At 46.2% G+C, this 19,240-nt stretch overlaps 6 protein-coding genes across 6 annotated transcripts; 3 read left to right on the top strand and 3 right to left on the bottom strand.

Annotated features, from left to right (window-relative positions):
* Window positions 1-939: 939 nt before the first annotated feature.
* V1508DRAFT_43664 (general substrate transporter) lies at window positions 940-3,028 on the bottom strand. The gene is made up of 2 exons (XM_066942118.1): window positions 2,365-3,028; window positions 940-2,315 (listed from the first exon to the last, which is right to left on the bottom strand). Exons 1-2 carry the CDS (start codon window positions 2,883-2,885, stop codon window positions 1,178-1,180), a joined length of 1,659 nt encoding a protein of 552 aa, XP_066792524.1. The 5' UTR covers window positions 2,886-3,028; the 3' UTR covers window positions 940-1,177.
* Window positions 3,029-6,005: 2,977 nt separating this feature from the next.
* Window positions 6,006-7,217, top strand: V1508DRAFT_43619 (thioredoxin-like protein). The gene has a single exon (XM_066942103.1). It carries the CDS (start codon window positions 6,210-6,212, stop codon window positions 6,858-6,860), a length of 651 nt encoding a protein of 216 aa, XP_066792523.1. The 5' UTR covers window positions 6,006-6,209; the 3' UTR covers window positions 6,861-7,217.
* Window positions 7,218-8,875: 1,658 nt separating this feature from the next.
* Window positions 8,876-10,356, top strand: V1508DRAFT_361694 (Metallo-dependent phosphatase-like protein; the record flags this gene model as incomplete). The annotated part of the gene is made up of 7 exons (XM_066937198.1): window positions 8,876-8,993; window positions 9,046-9,201; window positions 9,254-9,309; window positions 9,363-9,578; window positions 9,633-9,737; window positions 9,785-10,145; window positions 10,202-10,356. The coding sequence occupies 7 exons, from the start codon at window positions 8,876-8,878 to the stop codon at window positions 10,354-10,356; spliced, it is 1,167 nt and encodes a 388-aa protein (XP_066792522.1).
* A 2,464-nt stretch (window positions 10,357-12,820) lies between these two features.
* On the top strand, window positions 12,821-14,898 carry V1508DRAFT_442548 (major facilitator superfamily domain-containing protein). Its single transcript, XM_066942340.1, has 2 exons — window positions 12,821-13,562; window positions 13,633-14,898. Exons 1-2 carry the CDS (start codon window positions 12,925-12,927, stop codon window positions 14,573-14,575), a joined length of 1,581 nt encoding a protein of 526 aa, XP_066792521.1. The 5' UTR covers window positions 12,821-12,924; the 3' UTR covers window positions 14,576-14,898.
* A 1,100-nt stretch (window positions 14,899-15,998) lies between these two features.
* V1508DRAFT_43484 (uncharacterized protein) lies at window positions 15,999-16,912 on the bottom strand. Its single transcript, XM_066942045.1, has one exon. The coding sequence runs from the start codon at window positions 16,650-16,652 to the stop codon at window positions 16,221-16,223; it is 432 nt and encodes a 143-aa protein (XP_066792520.1). The 5' UTR covers window positions 16,653-16,912; the 3' UTR covers window positions 15,999-16,220.
* A 1,249-nt stretch (window positions 16,913-18,161) lies between these two features.
* On the bottom strand, window positions 18,162-18,918 carry V1508DRAFT_427520 (uncharacterized protein). The gene is made up of 3 exons (XM_066941688.1): window positions 18,668-18,918; window positions 18,519-18,608; window positions 18,162-18,464 (listed from the first exon to the last, which is right to left on the bottom strand). The coding sequence occupies exons 1-3, from the start codon at window positions 18,807-18,809 to the stop codon at window positions 18,244-18,246; spliced, it is 453 nt and encodes a 150-aa protein (XP_066792519.1). The 5' UTR covers window positions 18,810-18,918; the 3' UTR covers window positions 18,162-18,243.
* Window positions 18,919-19,240: the final 322 nt, after the last annotated feature.

Raw genomic sequence — 19,240 nt, 5'->3', positions numbered from 1 at the left:
GTTTGCCGTGAAAGTTTTATGACGGATATAAAGTGCGCAATTTTGAAAATCGGTGATAACCAGAAGTGCCGTGGAGCCTGAGGCTGCATTGAAAATGACTGACGTGCCAGATTCTTGAATAACAACTCCTGGTCGCTAGCTATCGATTTGTCCTAAGTCGTGAAAGATAATGGCATTGATTCCCTCCTCCTCTGCGCTCTTCGCTTGATCCTCTCGCCTGACGAATGTAGATATGCTACAATTTGTCACCGTAGGGATTGTCCCCTGCAAGGCTCCCCAAAACCCTGAGACGCTGTCTCCAAACGTGAATATCAGCTGGACCACTGTGGACTCTTTTAGATATATATATAAACCCTAAACAAATCCAGCTTCTGTACATATTTTCTCTCTTTGGGTGGCTTCTTAACGTAAAAAAGAACTGCCCAAAGAAAAGCGCAATCGTGTTCGGCTGGAAGTCCGCGTCAGTGTCGATAAATTCTGCAAAGCTCACCAGCCTCTCCTATGGCCGGATAGATGTCATCTCTGCTAGTCGCAGAGCCTCGTCACCAGGCTTTATAGGGATCGGCATGAATAATATCCTCTTATTTTCCCATATTCATATTCCGTATCCATTACCCAGACAAATATCCGTGTTAGTATCTGAACTAGACAAGCTATATCTGAATTGAACCCAGATACCTATCATGTATAATCTTATGGATCTAGTATGAGGAGTCTAATTATAATGGTGTGAAACTGCTTAGGGATTCGAACAGATGTCTCACTGACTCTTAAACATTCGATGTCGATGGTACCGTGACCGTGGAGGACATCCATATTACAATGACAAGTTTGGCGTGCGGGATTGAATGGAACCTAATGCTTCATTGAGAGTGCCGTGATGACGCCGTCTTTTATCCCAACATTCACCCAACAAGAAGGGTCACAGATGTAAATTGTCTTTGCGCAAATTTTTCTCCTGATTCTTGAACATGCTCGTACGGAATAGGGCGCAATTCATAGCCTAAAACAGTAGAACAAAATATGTTTCGGTTATGTCAGAACGATTCTATACAATGTGTACAAGTAACTCTATAGTAGCACGATTTATACCAAATAGCCAAACACGATTTATACCAAATAGCCAAACCGATTTATACCAAATAGCCAAACACGATTTTATACCAACTTCCCCAAGCTATCTTTCGTTGTCTACAATATCACCGATAGTGCTTGAGCTCCCACTGCCACCGCCAAGCAGATTCCGATCTCTGTAATTCGCGTCCGACTTCTCGCTGTGTTTGTCGTCATGGTTCCTCCACCTATTCTTTCCGGCTTCTTCATCTCTCTTTTCATTGAAGTCGACATGATTCTTCCGCATGCGATGTGCGATTCCAACCACATCCCACGGGGTCCAAGAGTTGCTCTGGGCGAAGATCTCATCGATCTCCTCGAGCGACCGACCGGAGGTCTCCGGGTAGAAGAAGTACACAGTGGGCACCATCACAGCATTAATAGCCGCGAAGATGAGGTAAGTATAGGCGCCGATGCTATTAAAGGCAACGGGTGTGATCATAACGACCATGAAATTGGAGATCCAGTTTCCGGCGGTCGAAAGGCCATTTGCTGGTGCACGAACCTGGAGAGAGACAATCTCGGCAGGATACAACCACGTCATGCCGAGCCAACCAATACCGAAGAAGGTATTAAAAACGAAGAGAAAGACGGCTGCCGCAATACCCGCGTTGCTATTTCCTTTGTCAGCCAAGTATGTGGTAGCGGTGAGGATGCCCATGGTGACTGCCTGCCCAGTAGCGCCACCAATCATCAGCTTTCGGCGACCGAGACGCTCAATTGTATAAAACGCAACCCAGGAAGCTAAGAAGTACTCCGTACCGTTACAAGCGGCAACAATCTTTGCCTTCAACGGCGACAGTCCTATAGAGTTCTCATAGATGGTTCCGGCATAGTAGATGATGAGATTGGCTCCAGTAATCTGCTGCATAACCTGATTCCAAAACGCGAGCATGGTCCGGTGGAAGTGCTTCTCCTTCGTAAATGTGAATACTTTCCGGATCGACGAGTGGGGCTCGGAGGTGAGGGTCGACTTGATCTCCTTTATTTGTTCGACGATCTCTTTGCTATCCTCAGGTACGTTCTCGAGTGAGGAGAAGACGAGGGCTGCTTCTTGATCGTAACCCTTTTTCAACAGCCAACGTGGAGACTCAGGGAGTAGTAGAACAGTGGACATAATAATAATTGCGAAAATTGCCTGGAAAGCGATGGGGAAACGCCAATCTGCTTGACCGGGGACGAAATAGAATGCAAAGTCGATCCTAACAGACGTCAGTATAAAATTCGAGAAATCGAATTGAGCGAGCTTACCAGTAAGACAAGGCAATACCGCCAGTAATAAGAGCACCCTCGACCATAACTAACTGGCCGCGTGATTCTGCTTTCGCACACTCAGATTGCCACATTGGCACAGTCGCCGTGATGAAGCCATTTCCAAGGCCAGTGATAAGGCGCCCCGCTATGAACTGAGCGAGCGAAAACGCGGAGCATTGGATGGCAGTGCCGATAATCATGATAATCGAGCCGCCAAATATCGTCTTGCGGCGGCCCAACTTGTCGCCGATAGCCATGGTTAAAATGGCCCCGACCATGCAGCCGATTTCGTAGAGTGAGACAGCCACGCCTTGAATAGTAGAATTATGGGTTCGCTTAGCTGCGGAGACATTATTGCTAACGTCCATGGCCGGGAAGGTGGAGGTGAAGGTGTCGAGGGTGAGCAGGCTCCCCATGACACCCTGATCAAATCCGAACAATAAGAATCCGAGGCCAGCGATGGTCGTGACGGCGATGTTCAACCCCTTACCGCGTAGGCCGAGATATGTTCCTGCCATCTGTAAAGAGCGTCTTTGAGCTGTAAGGGAGAGATGAATGAGATCTCCAAGAGTGGTCGCCAATTCACTTTATAGTGCCATGTCAACTTCTTAACATCGGTTCCAGTCCTGAAGTTGAACTGATTCTCCGATGGGTCAAAGCCGCACCTTGGAAAGGGACGAGCAAAAAGCAACGAAAGTTGAGGTAGACCGTTGAAGGCGACGATGATGTCGAACTTGCAGAAGAAATTGAACTATGACGTAGCCGAGGTCCCGATCTTAATATTACATTGATCGCCACAGGATTTTAGTTAAACCTAAGAGAACGCCCAGGAAACGGCGAGGAATGAAGCCGGATAAAACTTTTGCCGTAATCGGCAGGGTAAACATAGCCGTACCTAAGTGTCTCCGAGCAAAAGAAATGTGAGGCGCGAATGTGAAACGCTCTTACTCGTTTTCGCGAGGCCAGCATGCCCGCAAAGCAAAACACAAAGTCTGGTAATAAGAGTCGACCGGGTAAGGCGAAGCACGGGAACACACTTGCTGTCTGTCAGACGGTGGAACTTTGTATAGCTGATTATAATTTTCTCAGTATATTACACACCCGTGGTGTATCCTTGGGAAATACGGTGACGTATGGTGCTGATCTTTCCCAGGAGACGCCAAGCGTACGCTGGTAAATTAAGACGCCGCTGGCTGAAACCTGTGCTATACCTCTTTCATGCAAATGCGGCGCTTAATGTTGGCATATGCAAGGTCTAAGACCAGCTGTGCGGCTCAGGCTTAGGAGCGCCTGACGCTTGGGACCACTCGGAGCCGGCTGCACACACCTAAGGAATGTGTCACAATGGCAAGGCTCCCAACAAAAACCAGGCTAGTCAGAAATCATGCAAATGGATGACCAAAAAACATTGTTATGCTCGCTTTAATTTTACTTTGACTGCTGCAGCCGGTGGAAAGTTATCTAGCGAAGAAACGCTCTAACTCCAGCGTGAAACTGCCTTAATACAATGACGATGTGAATTCATATCTAATTTAAGTTAAATACGAGTCGCATGGCTTATATGTACAGCTGTGTTCTTAGTCATATATCCTGGAATTTATGCAGGGAGATGTCTGAACATTTCACGAGATCTCGAAGATATTTTCCAGCAGAAATTCTCGCCTCTTTCAAGCTTAGCAACCAATCTTGGCTAAGATCCGATGTGGCCCGACTCATCCGCAAACATATTTTACCCTCACAGATTATTTCTTACCAAAATCGAACAATAGAAAAAAAGACAAGTCTCCCTATCGCATGGACTCTTTTCTGATGAAATATCGCTTAAAAGCGCCGGACTGTTCTAATTTTATAGTAATATTAACTCAATTCTGCTTTAACTGCGAGATTTACGATCGGGGGAAGAGAAACTATAAACCGTGAAACTGGAACAAGATATATAGAACACAATCTCCGATTTCTTGGAAAATACTCGGGGGACCAGGCTAATTTATAATCGGTCCTACAGAAGCAAAACATCACTACTCTGGGAGATTGCCCAAGATATGAGAGTGAAAGGGAAAACCACTGCTGGTATGGAGACTAGAGCAAATGAGAGTAAGCAAATATAATGTCCATGATGATCATGAGAAGCGGCCCAACAGACGACCAGCCTTCAAACAGAAGAGACTGGACACGGAGATTAAACACCCTTGACTATTGGGGGACGGCATATGGGATGGTCGACGACGCCGGCATGTGAAATTTTTATTAGTGAATGATATGTGCTGACTATTAACGGCCGTGCTTGCTGGGTTCAACGTTATCTGTTCCGACGGAAGGGACCCTCCGTTGCTTGAGCAAGACCGGTCACCGGTGTGTGGATGTCAAATAAGGGTAGGTGCATGCCCGAGACGACCATCACTCACCGGCTCATGTGCGCTACTATCCGATCTGAAGAGGCATGAGACCACAAATAGAGTCGAACTGTTCTCTATCCTATTTCCATTTGGAACAGCATCTACTGTGCTCCTCTACGGCAAGCAGCTTGATGTACCTGAACTCGAAAGTACCGTTTTCTTCATGAACCGCGAACTTCTCTGCGGTATCTTGGCACAAATCTTCAATTAATTTTCCTGTTCCTGCAGTTCACGCTCAATCACGCCCACTCTTACAAATCGCACACGAACGGCTGCGTTGGGCTGCGACGAACATCCTGAATATTCTGGATTGTGGAAGCTTCATCTCATAATAGTAAAGCAATAATGAATAGTTGTATAATGCAATCAGCTAAGCAAAAATATTATACCGACGTCATGCAATTCATGTCAAAAATTTTTTCCCAAATGTGAGTATATCGAACTGGCCAAGAATCAGCAGAGGCATAGGTGTACAATTCGAAGAGTTATATGATAAAGGAGACTACAACCTACTGTAACCTACTGTCCATAGGTCACCTGACCATCGTATACAATGACGACGCTGACGAGTCTCTACTTGAACTATGTCGTTTTTGTGTATATCGCCACGTTGCTTTTCTTTATGGGCCGATGTCATGGCATGGATTATATCCTTACATGGTTTCTCTCTTTTATTAACTTGAAATAACCTATAGATGGTGTCCTTGGTGCTCAGAGCTCCTTTCGTTTGATATATGCTCGGAGATTATGCTCAAATTCTCGGAACTTAACTTGTCATTGTCCATGGGACTGCCTGACAACAACAGAAAACAGGCAATTCGTTTTACGGGTGCGCATGCAGCCGACACTGTCTGAACTACGTTTAAGATTATCCAACAGGAGACTCGTAGCCCGCGAATACATCTCGTATCAAATAAAATACCCTGGCATATCGCGCCTTGAGTAGGAAATATGCAACGGACTTTGCGTCTGCGACATTCTGCGCAGCTGCGCGTCCCGAGGCGCATTCGTGAAGTTCGGCGGTTTTTACTTGACATTCTGTATCAACCTCAGTGATTCTTCAAATTTACCGAGGTTCGTATCTGAACAATGATTATTTGTTTCAGGAATCAGGTGAAAACAAGTCCGCCAGGCAAAAGGTGAGCAGTCATCCAACTTACGTGAGAGAAGAAGGCCGAGGACGAGCTCGGACGGTGCAGAAGAGAATGCCCGAGATGGTCCGAACTAGTCCGGGTTGGTAATCGTGCGAGCTCGGATGGTTTAATTCACCCTGATTACTCATTCACACCATCAAGGGTATATAAATATGACCTGTTTTCTAGGGAATGAGTGCATCATCAGCATTGCACTCTACAGCGAATCATCTCATCAATCGAAAAGGTTTTCCAGATTCACGATCTTGATTCTAATCTAACCTAACCCTACCAACATAATACTACAAGGATCATGGCCCAACACGCTGAGCTTTCTGCTATCCTCGAAAACTTCGAGAAGAACGCACCTGAGCCAGTGCTTTCAGTTATTACCAAGGCGAGAAATGATTTCATAGAATCGTTCGACCCCAAAGCTGCCATCCAAGTTGGGGAGACTCTCCCTGAATTCCGCCTCAGCGACGCCGTCGGCAATGAACGCAGCAGCGCCGAGTTCCTCGCGAATGGACCATTGCTAATTACTTTCTACCGTGGTGAATGGTGCCCTTTCTGCAATATCGCTCTTGTCGGCTTTCAAAAGATCGTAGACGAGATCAAAAGCAAGGGCATCAGCTTCGTCGCCATCAGTCCTGAGCTGCCGAATCAGTCGCTCAGCACCGCTGAAAAGCACGATCTCAAGTTTCCCGTTCTGTCAGATGTGGGCAACAAATACGCCAAGCAGCTTGGGATTCTGTTCCAGCAGCCGGATTCCTTGAGGCCGATTTTCGACAAATTTGGTCACCGTTTCGCAGAGAGGAATGGCGACGACTCGCTGGTCGTGCCTGTGCCAGCGACTATTTTGGTTGATGAGAAGGGGGTTGTGAGGAACACTTTTATCGATCCGGATTACACGAAGAGAGTCGAGCCGGCGACTGTATTGGAATGGATCAATGAATTGAAGAAATGAGAAGTTAGGCGAGTTCTTTGTTATCAGGCGCGGAGGGTCTATTATTTTCTTGGTCATTTGTATCTGAACCCTAACGTCAAAAAAAAACGGAATTCTCTAAAAGGGCGACTTACTTAGCTAAATGTAGTTATTATGAATACTCTATTGTTAATCTAACTACCCGGAAAACGGAATACTCTAAAAGGGCGAATTAGTTAACTAAATATAGTTAGTATGAATTAAGTCGGAAACCCCGAAACAGGTTGATACTATATCTTATTAAGTAGTTACTTAGCAATCGACTTAAGTTTCTTCCCACTAAGATAGTAATTAAGCTTTGTTGTCGGATGACCGAATGGAGGACAAGATCGTTGTGGAGCTGTCTATAGTCTGCTTAGTGTCCATTGTGACACAGGAGATTGTATGATAGGAGGAGACCTGTATGGGCCATGCAGCGGGAGGTGGGAATGTACGTGTTGAAAACCAAAGCCCTGGGCCCTGACAATGTGAGGCGTGTGCATGTATATATATAGGCCTGACTGGTCGCTATCGAGACTTGACTCTCAGCACCCATTCTATTGTTCACATTGTCCATACAGCTCTAGATCTATTCTCTAACAATATCCTACTATATTACTTGGTATCTTCAAAAGGAATAAGCAGCAACACTCACTCGAAACAAATAGTCATCCTCGAAATTGCCGCTTTTAATCTCCTCTTCAAGAATTTTAGCTATGACTTCTGTGCACCACTTGCCTATAGAACACGACCAGCAGCCAATAATATTGCAGCGAAAGGATGACGGCTTGGCGATCGTTGGATATCCGTTGCAAAAACAATTTCATCGTTATCTGAGTGGCGCAGTACTTCTCAGGGCAGCTGCCGTGGAATCCGGTGCAGAACTATCCATTACTCCTCCTACACGAGAAAACCAGCCATCACGACCCAGTACCTAACAGTTATTTGGTGGGTACGCTTAACTTTCACATAACGGACAACTCACGTTCCTCTTCAATTCCACCGATTCCTCCTCGCAATTGCACCACCTTCGGAGTGAGTCGCAGTCCCTTCCTTTGGCCATCAAGATGTCACGGTGTGACTACCAAAGATAAGATGCAGTCATCGTCGGAAATCTAATCTTTATTCGTTTGGAAACGCTGTTCATAATGTTTGCAAAAGTCCGCGCGCTCTCTGGATGACAGTTTTGGCGTACATATGACAGTGCAGGTCCCAGGGTGGAGAAAACGAGGTTGGCGTTATAGCCGTTATAGCCGTAAAGTCCGTCCCACTCAGTCACTTAACTTTCAAGTGGAGTGCATAAACTTTACGATCTTCGCTAAGCATAAATTAGCATGCATAAATGTAATAATTTGGATTCTGTGAATCACTTACCGCAATATGAGAGATCCTGATCAAACTTGGGTAATATTATTAAGAATGGAGAATTATAAGCTATACATACTTCTAACACTATGGTTTTTGTAAAGTATGATATGGGAATTCTTCGAGAAGGAAGATGAGTTCATTGAAACGCCTGAACCTTGTAGAAAGAGTCAGCATCTTTAGCTTCCGATCGCCCAACTTGAAGTCAGTAGGTACCGGCATAATTCTCCGACACGTGCCATCTTCATTGGTATCGAACGTAATATAGTAATCGAAAACAGTCAATATTTCAAGTGCAAGGACCAGAGTCGGATTGTAAGTCCCGCGCATAAGTTTTCCAATCATGGTCATCTCACCCACTTAGAAGAGGTTTATAGTATTCAAATCAAATGATGTTATACGGTTCAGGGCCCCTCGACATGCTTCTGCATTGCAGGCGGTGAAAATCATACACATATGAACGAAGCGTGATAGATATGAAATTTTTGATTGGCGCACACAGTGTTATAATGCGGGATGATTCACTCTTAATTCCCTCATCCGCTTTAGTTGCGAGTGAGAACTACTTAAAGGGGGAGCAGTCAGCGTCTTTTTTTAGGAATCTGTGGTCAATAGTTAACTTGTCACTACTTAATCCTCAGACTTGGTTAAGCATGATCGTCTCAGCGAGATATCTTTTAACTATTGGTGCCCTGCTTGGCGGAGTCCGCGCCAAAAGGTCATTGGTTGCGCCTAAAGGAGCGGAAGTTCTTACAGTTGGCGTAGTTGGAGGTACATGCGTTTTGAACAGAGTAGTACGTTTTCTCGCTAAACTTATGCGCAGATTATGGTTGGGTCGGGTGGACGCCAGTTCCTGATCATTTTTGTTTGGAAGTCCTTCCAGAGCTGGTGGCTGACGGCATCACGATCCCAAATGAGGTGCTAAATGATTGCGATCCTGGAGACAAGTCTTCCCTAGCCAACGCTACTGTCTTTCAAAGTGAGTGCTTTGTTGTTTGAATCCTGGTTCAGAGGTATAACCCTTTCACTAGCGGATACGGCCGCCTATATCGGACAAGTTTGTAGCATGAAGAACTGCAGCGCTTTCGTGAGTGGATGTAACTGTAGCATCTACAGGTGTTTCCACTGACGTCGGCACAGATTTCTGTAGGAGACAGTATTTATGATAGTGGTGTCGACTTTTCTACAGGAGGAATCTTGCGATTCCAAGAAGCCTGGGTAGATATGTACAGCCAAGGTGTGTTTGAACACGCTCCTTGGTATCAGTGTTTGGGCAACCACGATATTGTCAAAGGCCAAAGCGCTGTTGATTTTCAGACTAAGATCGCGCCGAAGTATGACAGTCGTTGGTACTTTGTATGTAAATTGGGCTTGCTATTATTTAAGAACCTTGCTAATAGGGCACGACAGGGAACGAAAGGTCTCCCGTACTACACTTATGATCTTGTTGGAAAAGACTGGACTGCAACTTTCGTGGTTGTTGATTCCGACTGCTTCCTTAGTAAATATCAGAAGGTGAGTGAAACTGGAGCATGTCGATTTGTAGCTAATGAGTTTAATAGAATACGTCTGTGTACTACAATGAGTACACGATTGAATGCCACAAGCATACCAAGGTCCAGGTCGACTTCTTAGCGGAAACATTTAAGAAGTCAAAGGCTGACTGGAAATTTCTTCAAGTGCATCATCCTTATATGTCGTCTTCCACAAACTATACAACAGATTTAATGCCACTTATAAAAATTGTTGAGGAACATAACGGTATTGTTATTAACGGCCATGATCACTGTCTAGCTCACTATGTCTTTAACTCCACGAACCACATTCTTTCGGGTGGTGCAGGCTATACACAGGCTGGTGACTGTAATAACGGCATTAAGCTTGGGCCATATGCAAAATTCCTCGCCGCCAACGCGGAAGCTGGTATGTTATGTTTTGCTTTTCCATATAGGATAAAATGCTAAATCATGTTGCTACAGCGGCAAATGGGTTTGTGACCATGGACATCAGCAAGCATGGTGTGAATGTGGAATATTACACCCGTGACATGCAGTTTGATGGGAGTGATTTGTACGCGGTCAAACAAGACTTGATGCCGTCGTACTCGTTTGAGATCACTAAGAAATCGAAGTAATTATAGAGGCTAAGAAAATGCGGTGTATTGGTAAATCAAATAACAACTCAATATTCTTTACATGCCTAACTGTGGAAATGTGTACGACGCGATAGCCTACGATCGTAGATTGGGTTGCACTGCGTCCACGATTAACACTACCACTTCATGTTGTTTAATTTACCAAGTCCGCGTTTATATCTACCACTTGCATTGCTCTACTTTGCATTCATGGTGACCGATTGTGTAATATTTAAGGGCAACAGCAAACCCGCCGGTTACAGCGAAATCAATAGAAATTAGAGAAGCTCAATATCAACGCAATCAGTTACGGTCTATAAATTAGAGCTGGACACGACATTGTCTATGGAGGTTTATCGCCATAGCGCATCTGCGGCTACCAGATGAAAGTTCCGGCGAATTCAAATTAGCCGTTATGATATGCGATATTTATTGAACGCCGAGATTCCCCTGAGCCTCATAACGCTAAAGAAAGGGCCCCTGTGATAGGAAGGGTTAAGCGGAACTTAGGAAAGCAGTTAGGAGGTTAGAGAACAGCAAAAAGCAATTCAAAAGGGGTGGATATAATGACGAATATATTCGTATAGGTACGAATATTTGGATATTTCATGCTTACTAATCCGAAGAATAAATGGTAAGCAATTATTCGTAAATTCATAAAAATTTCATACACTAATTCTAAGTTTCAAACTCCCTCGTTGGCCATCATAGCTAGTGCTCTCACTCAACCGTGGTCTACCGAGGCGCAGCAAATCACTTCCTGTGTTGAACACACTCTCGACTGCTACTTCAACTAGCCGGCGAACATTCCCAAATTCCCGATCTGTGTGCTTCGTCTCCACGATGCGGCTCATGCTCAGACATACGCTACCTGTACAAATAATACACAGTAAATCATAAGGGTTAGGTCTCTGGGTATCGTATCCACCCTCAAATATAAGACAAATAGTAGCGTTATTCTATTCATGTCAAATAACTGTCACATATTGGATCAGGGTAACGCTGATGACAATTAGTACATTTAAGTCTCCTCCCAGCTTAGCCTGTTCCACTCCCAGAGACTCAAATCGAGTCCCGCGTCCCCTTAAACTTGGTTCAGGGCAGGGTGATCCGCAATCCGAAGGAACGACAAAATCCTGCCATCTACATTATAGGGATCGGCACGGTTACACGGATAACGGATATATCCGCGGATATCCGTCAAAATTACGGATATGGATAGAGATTAGGCAGATACAGATACGGATACGGATAAGGCAATCTTGATTAGTCGCGGATAAGACACATAAATAAAGTTATCATTGCAAATGGCCCTAAGAAATTGAGTACACTTGAGTAGAGCAATCTAGCAGAGGCTTCTTTGCCATGGGATGGCGACACGGATCACAGAGTCGTGTATTGAATGGTGGATGGGGATGCGTTAGCTTGCAACCAGATTTATTGTTTTTGGAGCTATTGAAGTTTCGGCTGTGTCGGGAATAGATAGTCATGAGGAACAACCAGCTTGAAGCAGTAGCTTGATGAGGAACGCAGTAATAGTCCGTTCAGGCTATTGACTCTGTTAAAGTTCATATATGCCACAATAAAATCCGTCTGTATTTCTTTGTTTCGTTCTTTTAATAATGTTAATAATGGTAAGTTACTGTAACTTACTAGAATTCCTTAATATTATATTCATGCTTTAATTATTATTTTTTAAGTATTATTTTTATTTTATTTTATTTCGTATTTATTTAATTGTAAATCTGATAAATAAATTTTAGTTCTTGTGATCCAGATATAGCAATCGATCAGAGCAATAATACAATCGGACATGAAATGTGGAAACCGCAACAATATCCTGAATTATTAACGCTTTGACAGATACGTATCAATCACCTAACCGGATGCATTCCTTCCCCAAGTATAGGCATGCATACCCTAACCTCATATCTACTCATTTGCCACGAGACCCGCAGGGAAGGAATTCCGAAATGGAAGCCTTAGCCATGTGACCATGGCTATGCTCACCGTAAAACTCTAACTATCAGACCGACCCACTTGCCTCGGACCACAATGGCTCATAGAGCCTGCGGCTCATTACTATGGCAAGGGGCAGCGTGGGGGGGTCGCCCTGGAACACTACAAGAACGTGACCGCTCAGTTGACAGATCCCCAACCTTTTCGGGATTGGCCCTGAACTATAAAGGTGCGAGGCTTGGGATGCGGGGGAGATTGATCAGCCACTGTCACTCTATAACGACGTCGAATGATTTTCTGGCTGCGGGGGTGTGCCCCATGGGGGTCACGCCCCCGGGGCGTGGGGAAGAAAGTGTGGGGACCACTTGACCACATTGGCTTGTAGTTGTTGACTATCAGGACGAGGATGGGGGTGTTAAGGCACAGTCAACGCTTGATGTAGGCGACGGTTATTGTGCTTGACACACCCCGTGGAGAGATACTAATGAAAGAGAGTGCAAGTGAATGAGACGTGGGGTACATCTAGCTAGACTAATATATAAAAGGTCTACACCTCTTAGCGCTGTCACCCCAAGCGCCCATTCGTACACATTTTCCCAACATCAAAACATGTCATCCATCGACGAAAAAGCAAAGGCTGTCCATGAACAGGGAGACCAGCCAACGGTCAAACACGCCGACCTCGCCCTCGAGCTGATCGGTAACGAGCGTGTTGAGCTGACGGACGAGGACAGCAAGCGGATCCGGCGCAAGACAGACAAAGTCATCCTAGCCATCCTGGTCTGGGTTTACTTTCTTCAGATTCTGGACAAGTCGGTTCTGGGGTACGGCGCCACATTTGGCCTGCAATCGGACACGGGTCTGCACGGGAATGAGTACTCCCTCATAGGCTCCATTGCACCCATCGCGCAGCTGGCCTGGCAGCCCTTTTCGTCCTTTCTGATTGTCAAGGTGCCACATCGCATCCTGATGCCGACCCTCTGTCTCGGATGGGGTATTGCGCAGGCATCGCTGGCGGCCTGCCATAACTTCAAGTCCTTGATGGCAGCGCGCTTCTTCCTGGGATTATTTGAGGCTGGCTGCCTGCCGCTGTTTAGTATCATCACTAGCCAGTGGTACCGGCGCGCTGAACAGCCGGTCCGCATTGCGGCATGGTACGGCACCAATGGAGCTGCCACCATCATCGCGGCCGCTCTCTCTTACGGCTTGGCGCACATTAAATCCGATCTCCTGCGGCCGTGGCAGATGTGAGTCGTCTCTTCTTTCTCCGCGAATTTCTTTCCATTTGGATAAGCTAGGTAGCTAATTACTTTGCAGTATCTTTCTCTTCGTTGGCCTCATCACCATCGTCTCGGCCCCCTTTATTTACTGGAAGCTCGACAACGACATCCCCTCCGCGCGCTTTCTCACCGAACAAGAAAAAGCCCAGGCGATTGAACGACTACGAGCCAACCAAACCGGCACCGGCAATCGAGACTTCAAATTCAAACACGTGTGGGAGGCTGTCCTTGAACCCAAGACGTACTTGTGGATCGGCATGTCAATGCTGCTGAACGTCGGCGCTAGTGTCACCAACACATTCGGGCCACTCATTCTCAACGGGCTGGGATTCGACAAATACACGACGAGCTTGCTCAACATGCCTTTTGGTGCCATCCAGCTCCTCGTCATCCTGCTCGCCAGCTACCTCGCTCAGAAAGCTCGTGTCAAGGGTTTCATTCTAGCCGGGTTCATGCTGCCTGTCGTTGCAGGGCTCGCGATCCTCTACGCGCTTCCTCGCACCCACTCTGTCCAGGGCGCCCTGATAGCGGGGTACTACTTGCTCGCGTTCCTCTTCGGAGGCAACCCGCTTATTGTCACCTGGATCGTCGGCAACACCGCCGGCACGACCAAGAAGTCCACCATCATGAGTCTCTACAACGCAGCCAGCTCCGCGGGCAACATCGTCGGACCACTGTTGTTCAATAAGAAAGACGCCCCCGCCTATCACCCGGGCTTACGCGCCTGTCTGGGGATCTTCATCGCGCTAGTCGCGGTCGTCCTCATCCAATTAGCCAACCTGGTCTTCCTGAACAAGATGCAGGAGCGTAAGCGCGTCCGGAATGGCAAGAAGGCAAAGATGGTTGACCACTCCATGCAGAATCACTATGATTCCATCGACAAGGAGAATGTGGAGGAAGAAGCTCAAAATCGGCTGGGTGATAATGCGTTTTTGGATATGACGGATCGCGAGAATGATGAATTTGTATATATTTACTGAGCGCCTTGCAGACTTTTGATTTTTGGAGCAATTTTGTTAGTTGGTTTATTCTTTGCTATAAACGTACCTCGCCCATCTGTGTGATTTACGTCTCGGACCACTATACTCTCACAGTCTCACTAGGGCGAGACATGATATGGTATCGCCGGGTTTTGCCCATATCGCATATTGTATCTTCCGCCAGAAAAGTCTAGCGATATTGTTGTCCATTTTGTCGCCACTTGGCGATATCGTTATCGCCAAATCTACTGAGATTAATTTAACGCTATTAAATAATATGTTTAAAGGTTTAACAGGGAGGGCGGAAGAGGATTAATTAAAATCTTTGTCACTCATAAATATCTATGCTGGGCGTTGGCGCGCAGTCAATATTTACTCAGTCTTTCTATCTCAGGGCACTTCCATACCATGGTGAGGATCACGTGGATTCTCGGCGATAAGGTCCGATATTAAATCTCAATATCGTATATCGTAACGCCTAATTCGAAATTAAATTATGTCATCGCCTAAATTATTGCCAGGAATTTTCCTCCCAATATCGTATAGCAGCAGATACGATACGATAGGATACGATATTGCGATATCGCCCCATAGACGATATTGTGTCCAGGCCTAAACTCCACGTCGAGTAAAGAAGTCCGAACCCAGAACGTACGGCGAGTCATGTGTCTGTTTACGACGCAACGCAATGCATATTTTACGCCAATGAGGTTAAGTCAATCAAAAGAAATACTAGCTGTTCAGCGAAGTTTTTTGGTGGCACCTTCAGTGAAGTGAGATGCCACTGGAGTCGACTTTAACGGAACCCGAGTGAAGTCAAGTGTGCCTGACCACTAATCTCGTGTGCAGCGGAGTTTGATCCATCTTGAGTGCACTCGTGACAGACTCGAAAGTTCCCCCCTCTAGTTGTATTTTGCATCCCTAGAGGTCCTACCCAAGTCTAACCCTTGGCCAAGCCTCTGGATGGTCGCCGCCGTCGCTGCGTTGAGCTAACTGCATTCAGGGACCCAAGCAACTACACGACTTAAACACGAGTTGACGGTTCAGGGTAACCCTAAACCTTCATCATTGCCGCACATGATGTGATTCGGGACGCAGCGGTCGATGTAATCTCACAGAAGTTTGGTGGAATATCCTCTCCACAGAATGCCAATCCCTTCTGATGACCTATATTGACTGGTGGTTCCGCATGTTTGGCTAATTCGACACTTACAAAGTGAAGAAGCGTTAGTCGTCAGAAGTGAGCGACAACGGCTGAGAGGTGATCTACGATTCTCTGGCCCTTAGCTCAAGAGAGCACTCAATAGTTGATTGAGTGCCATGGGCGAGCGATACCCTTTCTGTACTGGCTTCTATCATCCAAACCATCATTCAATAGCAAGTAATCAACAGCTCTCATGCGAGGACGTATAGAAGGTTCCATACTGAAGATTCCAATGCAAGAAAGTATGCATGAAAAAGTAGATGACCCGTACAGGGTTTAATCCTAGTAGGATTACTATACAAGCAACTATACGACCTTACTGTACAACACGATTACTTTACGATTACAGCTTCATTTTCTGGTTCACTTCACGATAATCTCAAAAGTTGACGGTACCGTGGTCGTATACATTCCTGTAGACATAACCAGTCCTTTAAGCGATTATTGTTCAAGCACAGGCTCCATATCACGTAGGAAAATTTCGACTGTCTTTGGGCCCACACCCTTGAATTCCTGTAGGCGCTCTGACAGTTCATCGACCGTATTGGACTGTTTCAACAAAGCGCCAAAGCTGTTGTATTCTTCCTTGAGCGCGCTTGAGACCTCCAGTAATTTGGTCGCTGTCGAGAAATCATAGCGCACGTAGTGTCCTCTATCCAGCACCTCCACTAGTTTATCCCAGCCTGCCTTCAATATCGCTTCCGGCGATGTGATACCATCCTGTACAAGCTCTAGGTATGCCCGCTTCGCCACTTCCTGCTGGACGGGTTTGCCAAATAACATACTAGCCAGGAACCATTTGAAGTACTCTGTCTCGTTTCCCCCTTCAAGATCAATCCCTAGTTCTTTCGCGTAAATTTTCTTCGGTGGCATGGCTCCTCACAAATCCGGAATTCGTTTTAATCATGGAGTGGCTGGAGTTAATTACCATGAATCATCCGAGATCGTGGGGAATCGGGCTTCCTCATCGGGTCATTACGTCATTGTGACGTTTGTCGACGATTGTCCGTCTCCCGCTCTTCGCTCGCTCTCATAGTTTCACGTATTCCACAAATAGACTAAACGTCTCAGCGTCAATGCAATTCAGGGTGACTGATAACTATGGCCGTTCCCTCACTCTGGCAGTGGTCTAACGCCGGTTTTGCCGGTTATGTTGTGGATTCTCATATTGGAACCTCACAGCCCAGTTCCCTGATACGCTGCAAGTTGCACGTGTGCGGAAGTTCGCTAGAGCTGCCGGACGCCATATAGAGGCGCCCTAGCGCCGTTTTGAGCTTAGAAAAGACAGAATTATCTTTCTCTTATTGACTATATATATCAAACCGCGGAACTATTCAAGCATCAGCCTTCCCAGTTTTCTCTACCCCGGGCAGACAAGTCAGACACTTTCCAAAATGTCCAACCGTGCCACCCACCCGAACAAGTTAGGAATTGACGTCTCCCAAGCGTTAACTCGTGAATTGTGGTTTATCGGAACGCCAGGCCCCGGGCCCTGCGGTAAACCGGCTTTCAACCCATCTTTTTGGTCCAAAGGTCCCAGTAATAGTGTTACGACTGTTGCGACCTGTTACGCACACGTGGATATGTAGTAGACGCTTAGTGGTTATTTTGGTAGAAGTGTATTTGGTAGAAGTGTATTTTGGTTCTTTTGATGCGTTGCGTTCAGGGGCAAACCCCCTGTATATAAGTGGTTCTTCTCTCTGTTTTTTTGGGGGATATATAGGCAAATATATGTTCACTGTAACACGACCTTTTCGGAGATCTGTCCCCTGACCCGTCCGCAGCGGAGCTGAAACCAGTTGAGCTGGCCCCTATGCCTAAGATCATCAGGGGGCATGTGTCTGGCAGCCATGAATGCATATTCTACGGCAACACACAAGCTCGAACGCCTTAAGAAGCGTCGAGAGGTCATTTCCATACACGGGAATGCTCGTTCCCTTCCGACGTTCCTCGGTTCAGTCACAAACTTGTTCGCTCTGGTCGACGGCACTCAGAAATGTTTTTGGTTGTTCAAAGATCACGGCCAACTAAGGAAGGATCTGGTTGCTACGGCACTCAGCTTCCTATCCGTGCAGTTGGACAGTGTTATACCTTTCTATGAAAGGCTTTTAGCACAGTTTGTGGTTCTGGCTACGTGTACTTTTAAGTCGCTACCAATTCTTTGGTGGCCCGCTAATGCTCCGGCTCGGGACTCAATGCAGCACGCCAGCGGCGTGTGTAGAAGCTCTTGAGGTCGGGATGGCGAACTTCTCGGAAGAGAAAGCGTACAAGCAAATCTCGCATGGTCCCAAGGAAGAAGCAAAACAGAGTGCAGCCGTCTTGGTAGGCGAAAACTTACAGATCTCACTGTCGAATGCCGCAGATGCTAGATCTAGAGTAATCTGTTGTATTTATATTTTGCGTGTTGTGTGAGTTTTATTTGTACCTTCTATATCGTTATGTACCGTATGTAATCTTATTTCGGCTAGGAGAACATACTTTGCACCAATCGATTTGTCAATTCTAATTGCATAGTAGACTGCTGCTTCATATCGCGAACTTGGTCACCGAGATCGCGAACTTGACCACCGAGATCGCGAAATTGGCGAGCGACTTCCTGAAATTGTCGATCAGATCCTTCTCGCATTGCTCGCATCTCGTTTCTGATGGCAACAAGTACGTAAGCGACAGTGTGACCTGCCAAGCCTAAATAATGGTTAAAGACAGACGCAAGATATAATATAGGAAACTTGGACTCACCGGCGCTTTGCTCGTATTTCTCGCAAACGCGTAGATAGTAATTATGGGTGTTGTCTAAGTCCTCTCGGCTTGCTTTTAGCGCCATTGGAGCTAAAGGAAATCCACTCAGTAACGACGTATCAAGCATTCGCACACAACAGTATACTTACAGGATAGAGTTGCTGTTACCATATTCATTAAGTACTCCGCTCTGTCCACGTCTTCCTTTGTTGGCGGACGTGAGGGTAGCGGTATTGGAGGTAGTGTTATGCTCAGCGTTGGCGGGATTAGGTCCTCGTCGTCACGGTCCATATCGATAACGTTTTCACATTAAGCAAGTCCAGAAGAAGCTAAGGTCGAACAGGACAGAGAATTCTGTGGACAGTTGAAGGCAGCTTGGCGATGAGATCGCAGCGATTTGTTTACAATTCTGACGGGCTGAAGTTATGGTGGCACGTAAGTTGATATAAAGATATTCCACTTAGAACCCCAAGTAAAGTTTAGTTAAGTCGATCCCTGATACAAACTCCAGAAGTTAAGTGGCAGGGTTAGGGTCAGATTCCATTACGATCAGACGTCATTCCGAACGAGTACGCTGATTCGCGTTGGAGCAAGGGTAAGTCCAAGGATGGCGAAAGCCAAGCCACGTGGACACTACCAGTTCCGGGGACGCGTACTCGAATGTGGCCGAGGACATCCCGGATCCAGCTGACCTAGGCGGTGAGAACCAAGCCGCTTGGTCC

The sequence above is a fragment of the Lipomyces doorenjongii genome (genome assembly GCF_038497915.1).
Source record: "Lipomyces doorenjongii strain NRRL Y-27504 unplaced genomic scaffold V1508scaffold_123, whole genome shotgun sequence".
In the NCBI taxonomy this organism is placed as follows: domain Eukaryota; kingdom Fungi; phylum Ascomycota; class Lipomycetes; order Lipomycetales; family Lipomycetaceae; genus Lipomyces; species Lipomyces doorenjongii.
Note: the sequence above shows the minus strand (reverse complement) of the source record. Positions and strands in the feature narration are given on the sequence as shown.

What these genes read in the sequence shown, in the direction of transcription:
- V1508DRAFT_43484 (XM_066942045.1), bottom strand. Translation starts at nt 16,652, where the DNA reads ATGCCACCGAAGAAAATTTACGCGAAAGAACTAGGGATTGATCTTGAA.
- V1508DRAFT_43619 (XM_066942103.1), top strand. Translation starts at nt 6,210, where the DNA reads ATGGCCCAACACGCTGAGCTTTCTGCTATCCTCGAAAACTTCGAGAAG.
- V1508DRAFT_43664 (XM_066942118.1), bottom strand. Translation starts at nt 2,885, where the DNA reads ATGGCAGGAACATATCTCGGCCTACGCGGTAAGGGGTTGAACATCGCC. An exon ending in GGTATTGCCTTGTCTTACTG is followed by an intron (nt 2,316 to 2,364) that starts GTAAGCTCGCTC and finishes GACGTCTGTTAG; the next exon opens with GATCGACTTTGCATTCTATT.
- V1508DRAFT_442548 (XM_066942340.1), top strand. Translation starts at nt 12,925, where the DNA reads ATGTCATCCATCGACGAAAAAGCAAAGGCTGTCCATGAACAGGGAGAC. An exon ending in CTCCTGCGGCCGTGGCAGAT is followed by an intron (nt 13,563 to 13,632) that starts GTGAGTCGTCTC and finishes ATTACTTTGCAG; the next exon opens with TATCTTTCTCTTCGTTGGCC.
- V1508DRAFT_427520 (XM_066941688.1), bottom strand. Translation starts at nt 18,809, where the DNA reads ATGGACCGTGACGACGAGGACCTAATCCCGCCAACGCTGAGCATAACA. An exon ending in GGTAACAGCAACTCTATCCT is followed by an intron (nt 18,609 to 18,667) that starts GTAAGTATACTG and finishes GATTTCCTTTAG; the next exon opens with CTCCAATGGCGCTAAAAGCA. An exon ending in GAAATACGAGCAAAGCGCCG is followed by an intron (nt 18,465 to 18,518) that starts GTGAGTCCAAGT and finishes ACCATTATTTAG; the next exon opens with GCTTGGCAGGTCACACTGTC.